Raw genomic sequence first — 10,261 nt, 5'->3', positions numbered from 1 at the left:
AATTCATATAACGCATAAAAAAAAATCGCACAAAAAAAATCGCACAAAAATAAAATCGCACAAAACAAATCGCATAAAAATAAAATCGCATAAAAAAGGACCGCACAAAAACAGGTTTTACTGTACTTCAAATATTGTATATATACTATGTATTAATAATTGTATAATATTTAATATTATATAAACAATTGCATGTAATAAAAGAAATATAATAGGACTTTTAAGAAATAATAACAAACAATTAAAAATATTTTTTGAATAGGAATCTTCAAATGATACCTGCAAATTGATTAAAAACTACTGCACACATTCCAGATGACAGTACATTATTGATAGTTGGTAAATGTTGCTACACTGTTGCGATTTCTATGAAAAAGACCGAAGAGTACACTTAAATTAAAGACTAACATAATTCATTGTGGATAGGCTTATGTAATGTAAGATAATTAGTAGATATGTAATTCATGTTTTATGATATATCAGATATGTAAAAAAAATCAAATTAAAATCTCCCGTGGTACCATCTACGGTACACCACTCAAACTACTAGGCAAAAAGTGCATACTGTTTAACAGTAGATGGTACACACAATTCCTTCATGTATATAGTAACAGCTTATTTATTACAGCCTTTGGGGCTGTAAAAGAACGAAAAATAGTTGGCGCCGAATATTAGTGTTTCTTAACAATTTATATCTTCAAAAATTGCTCCCAATTTGCTCCCTCGGAATCTAAAATTGCTCTAGAATGGTATTACTAATAATAATAAACGCGGCGTACAAGAAGACCCTAGCCTAGCTAAGAAACACAACAGATCAATGTTACTACTCAGGGATGTGATTGCACATCCGCGTTCACTCGCCAAAAGCACGTATACAACCAGTCGTCCCTGCCGCTTCAAACGAATCATTCTACAGCATGACTGGATATGAGAGGAATAAAAAAGCATGCGACTCACCGGATGATAGAAGGACTCCGTGTAAGAGATGCATCTTGTGTTTCCGAGAAGATTCTGAAAAAGAAGGAACAAAATACGTTACAATCTCTTCTCACAGCTTTATCTATTTCAACTGCATAATCTAAGTAATAACATATACAGATACTTACATCCTTGAAGTTGGAGCTTAGCCCGAGGACATCTTCTTGAGTGTTCAGTGATGAAATATGTGATAAAAGTGAGCTTTGCCCGAGGCACATTCTTTAGTGTTTAGTGATAAAGTATGTGATTAATCTAAAAAAAGAGAACAAAATTTGTTGTTATCTTTTCTCGAAATTCTAACTGCTTCAATTGAATGGTGTAAGTAAAAAATATAAAGGTACTTACTATCTCTATTGGTAGATCTTCGTCCAAAAACATCCTCTTCAATGATGCACTGAATCTACTATCGCGACTGAACATTTTTAAATGCAAGAAAAATAAAAGAGTAATAATCAAGACCGCAGACTCCAGCCGGCGAACAAACAACTCTACTTTCGCAACTCAAAAAGCAGAGTGTCCCGACACTCTGAAAGTAATTGATAATACGCAATAAACACTGACTCTACTTTCGCGAGAACCTAGCATCTCCGATGAGATTCTACTTAGAACCAGTTCGCTCCTAATAAACAAATAACTTTCTACCATGTCAACACTGACTTTACTCGACCGCATTGCGCACGGCCACTAAATTCTCTGAAAGAAAGGTAAGACAAAGTGTTTAAGGAAAAAATATTGCCTTTGGATGGTAAATATGAGGTTAAATATGAAAATATGAGTTTAACTACCCAAAAGTATAATACTTAACAAATAATTCAGAAGAATTCTTAAATTTTTTTATATATATTTATTATTCCTATATACTTGTTATTAATCTATTATATTAGACATTCGTTGTTATAATTATAAGCATGCTCGTTCTTGCTGTCTAAACGACGTCCCGAATTTTGTAAATATATTCAGAAAATCATTGCAAATAATAAAGTTTCTTTATTTACTCAAGCTTTGATCACGAGTAACTACGCAGCTTCTATATGTATAATTCGACTTACAAACGTAATTGTAAAAAAATACAATGACTTCATAAGAATAGACACGTAAAATTATTAATATGAAAACAATTTCGTGACCGGAATGCAGTAAATTACGAGTACATATTTCTAATCTGAATGTCTGGAAGTATTGTCGTTTAAATTTTCTAAAGGTCAAGGAAGCCATATTGAATGCTTCAATTATGCATTTAAATTTAAAGTATGTTTCGAAAGAATTCTCGTTTGTCTTTCACGAAATCGCGATTATGCTGGCGATCAAAAACAGTCAAAATACGATAAAATAAAAATATGTAGTGGAATGTCATCTATTTGTTGTAATAACTTACCAGACTTCACCAATTTCCCGCCAAATTGTGTCTGAACGGAGAGTAAACGATCATGGCGTCGGTGGCGCGTTTTTTCCAGCCGGAATACTGAAACAGAAAATAACCGTTAATACCGAGTGATTATACTAAATTAACAATGGATGATTCACAACGAAACAATTATTGACTCGAAGAGTGTCGCCAAAGGTTGCAAATTCAACAAAAACTGCGTAAATACTAATTGGTATCGGGGGAAGAACGTAAGTGTAAAGGTTCACTTTAACCCGCAATACCGAATTAATTTACGATCATTCACACTGAATTGAATAAATATTAAACGAAAGTAGCGATAGAGAGCTAACGAAAGTACTAATAGTGTAAATAATTAGAAGTGGAAGGTAATAATACGTACTTCGACATGAGCAAGATCATTTTATGTCTAATCACTCCAGCTTCCCCGAGACAACTGACCCTCAGGCCCTTAGGTTGTCTACGATTGGTTACAATCGGTTGATTCGGTTATCTTACGAGGTACGTGATTGGTTAATCCGTAGGTTAAGATAGGTCCTCCTCTCCCCACTGCACTTTCTATTTCAACGAAATAAAATATTCACCACTGTATTATATTACAATATACTTTTCTTATATGTACCAACCCGAGATTAACTCAGCGAGGAATGACCCTCATGAAACGGTAAAATATAGGCACAAAGACGATTTCGCGAAAATTTAGTTTTGTAGTAGTCCTTTGGTTATAAACAATCTCATAGCCACATGTTTGGTTCACATGTTTGACCAATTTTCAAAAACTTGTATTCCAATTTACTCTACGATTAATAAAGGAATTCGAACTGCATAAATACCCTGGCCAATCCTCGAAAATTTATTACTCCAATTTGTTGTGTATGGAGAACATTAATTTTGCTGCCGTCCTCTCGAAGTTTTGAAATCTACGTTCTGCGTTGCTTCCCAAACGCCATCTACGATAAATACTTCCCATCAACTTGACAATAGCGCCAAAGTTTATGAAATACAATCTATATAAAAGATATTATCATTGCTATTACCACCGACTAGGTATAGAATAGACCTATCATCCCATGCTTTTTTCTGTCCCATGTTCATAGGGCTACGTAGCCCTGTTACCATTTTAGTGTCAATATCCGACGTTACCGATAAAGCATGAATTCTGAGTATTATTAGCACAAATGAAGTGTTATATATTCCATTCATAATACGTGTATCTATATGATTTCACGAGAATAAAAATATCCGATGCTTTAGTTTAAGGTTAAGGGATAAATATGACAGTCATGAAACATGAAACATAAAACGGAAAAGTATATATTTTTTCACTTAACAACAAGACAATTTATTCTAAATGCATCGTTAATGGACATTTTTATTAATGTTACTTTTTACATGTTCTTGTTTTATTCGTTTTTATATCTTGCCTTACATTTGTATATTTGTAACAGATAAATTCAGAATAGATGTAGTTTCAAAAATAGTTTATCAAATCTACATGTGGGAGAATATATACACCGCTTTCATTAACATCTACATATTTATAATTTATATGGGAGTGTGAATAGTTTTACTGCCTATTGTAAGAATTTTAATACGCACGAACAATTACTTTCTGGTAATTGGTAAATTTTTACATATGAATTTACTTACACGTTATTTACTTCAAAAAATTTTATTTATTGCGAGTAATTAAATAATGAACGTATGTTAATATCCAGCTACGTGTCTCTCAAATTAAGTGAAATACAGAAGTTTTATTTTCTTGAAAATTAGTGTCAAAGAATGCAGCAACTGGTCAGATTAGTTTCGTAATGTAATATATAATGCTTCATTTATGCTATGTGATAATGCTCAGAATTCATGCTTCATCGCTAACGTCGGGTATTGACACTAAAAAAATTTCAAATGTTAGTACCGTCATCAAATTTTTAATATTCTTTGCTTTTGCAAGTAATTATAGTAGCACAATCACACAAATTCTTAAAAATGCTCTTGGAAGAATAAGATTTCTGTGATCGAAATTTGTCAAAGCTTGCCCTTGAAAGCGAAAGGGTAAAACGTCAATGGTCGTACTCGCGTGTAAAGTGTAAAGAATATTTTCAAAAAAGCCACAGATTTTTTTATTGTTATAAAATAAAAGGTACTATGAAACGCACTCAAAAGTCTCTGAAGTAGCATCTTTAAGAAACAAATCATTAAGTCATATTTTATAAATACTGATGGTGCCGATAATGTTTGTAACCTAACAGTGTTCAGTAACAAGAAGCATATTTAATTATCATATATTTACAATAGAAGTTACAACTTATTGTGAGCATTTTTTAATTATTTGAAAACCATGAATGGAAGTCCAATTCTGAAGCGGCCTAAGCCAACTGACAGCGAAGAGGAATTATTCCGCATGCAAGAAGAATTTTTGAAAAATAAACAACAACCATCTGCAAAAGTAATTAACTTACGTAGTTCAAGTAAACCTATTAGCGATGCTGCTTCTACTGAACCACTCAAGAAAGAATCGAGTACTCGCAAAGTAAGGTCAAGATTTTCTGAGCTAAAGAAACTTAAAAGTCATGACAGGGTTTCTACTTCACAAACTGGTGGTGACGTTATAAATCCTGTAGTTAAAGAAAGAATTCAGAGCAATTTAAGTGTAGGACCACAAGAGGCTGTTCAAAATGTACCAATAGCACCATCTAATATAATATTAGGTAATATCATTGAAAAAAAATTTGATTCGTGCAAGGGTAATTTTAATGGAAGCAAGTCTTTATGTGGCTCAGACAGAGGTTTCCCACAAGTTTTTGTTTCTACATGTATGGTATGTTACATGCATCATTTTATTAGTAAAAAAGAATTAGAAAGAAAGAAAGATTAACAAGCAGGTATTTTAATACTTAATATTTTTCAGAAAAGTGATGGTAATCAGAGTTTATTTTCGCAACAAGTTTCCCCACAAGATCAATCAGCCATTAAAGTAGAAGACTCTTATGGTAGCAAATCTTTATCGGCTAATGAAAGCAGTTTTATAGTAGAAGGATCATGGGCAACTGAAATACATAAGGAAAATGTAGAGCGATTAAGTCAAATGACTCAAGAAGATATATTGACAGAAAAAAGTAAACTTGAGACGATTCTCAAACCAGAGTTAATTCAATTTTTAAAAAATAAGAGAAATAAACAGCAGAAAAGAAAGAAGAATCAAGAAGAAATTGAGGAATCTAATGATCCTCATAGAAAACAAAACGTAACTTACATGGATGAAGAAAAATTGATTACAAAAGACATTTCCATTAAAGACAATGAAGGTGCTTCTAAAGATAATGATGTGACACAGATGGAAGTTGACAAACCCGAAGAGATATCTAATGAGAATAGTCAAGGTTCGTCTAAAAATAATGCTGCCACACCAATGCAAATAGATGAACCTGAGAGTATACCAAAACCTCTTAAAGAGTTAATGGAACGAGCTAAAGAGAAGGGTTGGGTACATATGGACTCCCTCGAACTTGAAAAATTAAAATGGATGGAAGACGTACCAGCACAAGAACAACAAGAACCTACTCCAGATGAACCATATAATGCCCGCTTTAATTTCAACGGTATATCCTCTTGAATTAATTTAATTAAAAATATGTGTTACGAATATAACATATATCCACTTTTGAATATTTTGTAACAGGTTTATTGTTGCCATATAAGGATGAAAGTGTACCGGTTGATCAAGGTCTCCATCATCATGGTGAAGAACCTGAACGTCCTGGCTATTCCTTACAAGAATTGCTACAATTAAGCAGATCGGCGACGCAACAGCAACGGTGTATTGCTCTCACGACATTAGCGAATATTATGGAAAAAAGTCGTAATGGCTGGTACGACAAAGCATTACAACCAGCACCTTTGACAGCGCTAAGTCAAAAGAATCTCGTATTACTACTGAGATTTTCCTTGGACGACACGTCGATCGCTGTGGTTACAGCAACTTTGCAAACACTTAGAGCATTGTTATTCAGTGAAGCAGACGAAGTTTGTTTGGATAGACTGTATGGTTTCGAAAATTACAATGAACCTGTTTTAAAGACACCGAAAACGGATGTTCCTGATACAAGCAGCTTGAAAGACCATGAGTTGGCACAGTTTGATACAATAGCTGCTTTGTTAAGAACTGATATACTTTTAAGAATTAGGTATACTTCATAATTTTATCTTCATTGATAAGTAAGTGTGTGTGTATTATAAAAAGTTTAACTAATAACGTAAAATTATTTGCAGGTATATTTTAAGTGAAATGCGGCCATCGCCTGTTGGTGTAACATGCGCATTAGAAATATTAGCCAGACTTGTAAGGCATTCACCTATAACTGCATTGAATGTTGCAAACACTCCGACTTTATTAGAGATAATAATTAAATTTTTTGTGCCACTATCTGCAGATCCTTTAGGTTGATATTTGTTTTACTTTTTAAAACATTTCATGTTTGAATAGATTGACAATAACATGGTACATTTTTCTTTTTTGCAGCAACGGTCGATACTATAAATAATGTATATGGAGTTCCTGTTACCGCTGCTGTTAGATTTTGTCGCGTTTTACTCTGCTATGGAGAAAAACCCATTGCTCAAAAGTTAAACAGACTTAAAATAGTAGAACGCATTATATCATATCTCAATTACACTACAGGGTAATTGTGAAATTTATTTTTAGTTTTATTTCGATAGTACAATTCATTATATGTAACAAACGTAAAAGATGATATTTATTTTGTTAGACAAGGAAGCATTAATCTCGGCATTGAGAGTCTACGATTATGGAAACTATTACTACTACAAGGAGAGGCAATGGACAGCTTGACTGGAGCACAGTTAATTCTTGTGACTCAGTTGCAACTTTTGTTAAGCAATCATGATATTCGTAATGCATCCGAGCTATCTTGTGAATATGCAGCAGCTTTAATAGCTGTTGCTAGTTGCTTGACACCTTTAAAAGCAAATATATCAGTTTTATTAGCAAAATGGAATATGCAATTACAATCCTTAACAAACGTTACAGTAGGTTCAGATTTGATTTATTACGTTTTATATATGTGTCATGAATGTCATAAAAGTCAAATGCCTACAAAACTTGTATACTTTTGTAGTGGGGTAATACAAAACTTATCGCGGAAACATTACTGGCAGTTAGTGATACGTCTGCAGTTAAAATGTTGTGTATATCCCGATCACAGGTGTTCTCTAAACTAGGGTAAGTGTCTTAATTTCTTATTATATTATGTTTTTTCTTAGGGAAAGTATGAAACTATAAAACAGCATATAAAATTTTTGCAGTTCTACTTCAAATTTGTTGAGTGATTACAGTCCAGCTACAGAACGTGAGCCTTCTTGTCTTCCTCACCTTGGTGTATTAACTCAATATGGACAATTGCAGCCTACAGTGTCTCAGTCCTCGTGCGTATCTTTTCTTGCAACTGTTTTAAAGGTCTTTGTTAATCATTCTTTCGTAGAAGAAATTCAGGCAGTGCTCAATCTTCCACAAGTTCGTAAATATTTAAAAAAATTAGAAACAAGTGACTGGTGTTTAGAAAGATCATGGTACACGAGATCCGAATTATCGTTCTTGACTGCAATAGTCAATGCAGCCTCCATTACTAGAAACAGACTGGACAATGAAATAATGCATATTATTTGGAAAATTGCTGTTAAACTAGTATCAGCCTTACCAGCTGATCTCCCATCTGATGTAAAGAATATGTTAAGAAGTGCTTTATCGGAGGACAAATTAAGGTTAGGGGTAATAGCGAATGAATTGGACAAATTAAACTTGAATTCAAACGTAGAAGATATTAAATTAAATCTAACTCGCAACGTAGCAGCTACATATGAGCAGTATGTACCATTGAATGGAGAATGGAGTCAAGCTGCAATGCCTAAAGATTGGCTCTATTTACCAACAGTACACATTTATACAAAGTGTAGAAATATTAGTAAATATAACGATGAGAACAAATTTACTATCCTAACTGTACTGAGTTTAGAGTTGATATTACCCGACTTAGTTGAGAAACTGTCACAAAGCTTGAGGTTTAGCAGATTGGTTTTAGTATATCTATGTGATACAGTGTATTTAAATAACGACGTTTCTGCTTTGCTTACCAGAGCCATTTCAAATTTATTAAAAAGTCATTATAAGAAACTTGATTTTACAGTAGAGTTGCCAGGATTGAATTCGTTTACTGATCTATTTACCGCTATGTGCGAACACTTTTGTTCGACTTCTTACGGTGACTATGGTTACTCAATGACTTTATTGGTCCCAATTGCGCAAAGACACGATGTTCATTATAGAAAATTATTATGGTCGGAGCACGCAGGTGCACTTCGGTACATTAAATTACCCATAGAACAATTAATTATTCCGCTAAAAGAATATTTGCATCCTCTTGAGGAAGATACATCCCTAATAGAAAGTTACATAACGGCTCTTGTCAGAGGAATTGTCAACCGAAATTGGTGCCCAATTCCTTATGCAATTGCTATGCATCATTCTGCGATGTATTTGAAACAGACAAATAAATTAGCAGTAAGAATGAGAACACAGCTAACAAAAATACCTAATAAAGCTTTGGCTGCTCTTCTATTAAATTATGAATCACCTGCATTATAAATATAAATACTTACCACCTATTCGAAAAGTCTTGAAAAAATTGTAAATTAATTTAAACAACATAGATGCAAACTACTTTGTATCCATATTGGAAGAATTATTATAACGTAATAATGTAAGGATTACTGTAAGTATTTGTTTGTATGATATAAATTGAAGTGTGATCTGTTACATAAATAATAATTTTATATTTTTGACATCTGAGCATTGAATACATGTTATATTTCAGAATATTAAAGGATATGCGTAAAGGGTAAAAGAACTCATTTTAATCAGACATAATGTATACATATACCAGTATTATTAGAAAATCAATTGATTACATAATTAAAGAATAGGAACAATCTGTGCTTACAATTACGCAAAGCATAGAGGCACTGCTTGGTCGTTCTCGCTGATTGCCAGAGCTTTTAATAAGAGAGTGCTACAATCTAAAAAGTATAATATATATTGGAAATTTGTTTGTTTATTAATAATTTAGTAATCTATGTTACACGTTATTGTATGTGGCTTATAAATATTGTCCATATTTATATTACCATTACATACATAACATACTCAATCTGTTAACATAAACATAAAAAAAACAATCATAATTATATTTATAATAAAATACTTTTATAGTAATTGAGAAGTGAAGATTTATACAGCTTTTTTATAAATTTATTCTGTCACAGTGCCAGAAATTCGAAGTAATACTTATCAGTTCCATTTTAAAGTAGAACTACAAAAAACGCAGACTTATATAATTATAAAGGGATATGCATATTAATAACAGAATTACATAAGTAATTGTTAACTGTTGTAATTTCAAGAAATTACATACAATGAAATTATTGTTTGAAAACGAGTATTCAAAGTACATATGCAACCATGTGAAGGGTAGAATAATTTTTAGTAGAAGTAAATAGAATGCGTTCGATTTTCTTATTCGCGTATAAATGTGTCGTAGAATTTATGGAACGCAATAAGTACGAGTCTAATAACAGCGACTGTAATTATGCGGTAACGTAATTCCATGTGCCCTCTTATGGCGCAACAGTAACCATTACGTGATATTTCATTGCAAGTTTCGTGTCCAAGCATATTAAATTGTACAAAACTTTTTGTGATGAAGTATAATTGAAAAGTAAAGAAAGAAACTGTTGTTAAACAACTTCCGTGAATAACTGATCCTTACAAAAGTAAAAAGTAAATCATGTCTCGTGTACAAAAGGACTTACAATTATCTTCAATAGTAG

General features: G+C 32.6%; 1 protein-coding gene across 1 annotated transcript; it reads left to right on the top strand.

Moving 5' to 3' along the window:
- Positions 1-4,700: 4,700 nt before the first annotated feature.
- LOC107188338 (RNA polymerase II-associated protein 1) lies at positions 4,701-9,020 on the top strand. Its single transcript, XM_015576614.1, has 8 exons — positions 4,701-5,180; positions 5,271-5,961; positions 6,042-6,546; positions 6,632-6,801; positions 6,882-7,041; positions 7,129-7,408; positions 7,498-7,601; positions 7,685-9,020. The coding sequence occupies exons 1-8, from the start codon at positions 4,701-4,703 to the stop codon at positions 9,018-9,020; spliced, it is 3,726 nt and encodes a 1,241-aa protein (XP_015432100.1).
- The last annotated feature ends 1,241 nt before the right edge of the window (positions 9,021-10,261 follow it).

This window comes from Dufourea novaeangliae, unplaced genomic scaffold, assembly GCF_001272555.1.
Source record: "Dufourea novaeangliae isolate 0120121106 unplaced genomic scaffold, ASM127255v1 scaffold124, whole genome shotgun sequence".
In the NCBI taxonomy this organism is placed as follows: domain Eukaryota; kingdom Metazoa; phylum Arthropoda; class Insecta; order Hymenoptera; family Halictidae; genus Dufourea; species Dufourea novaeangliae.
The sequence above is the reverse complement of the archived record's forward strand: the minus strand, read 5'-3'. Positions and strand labels throughout refer to the sequence as shown.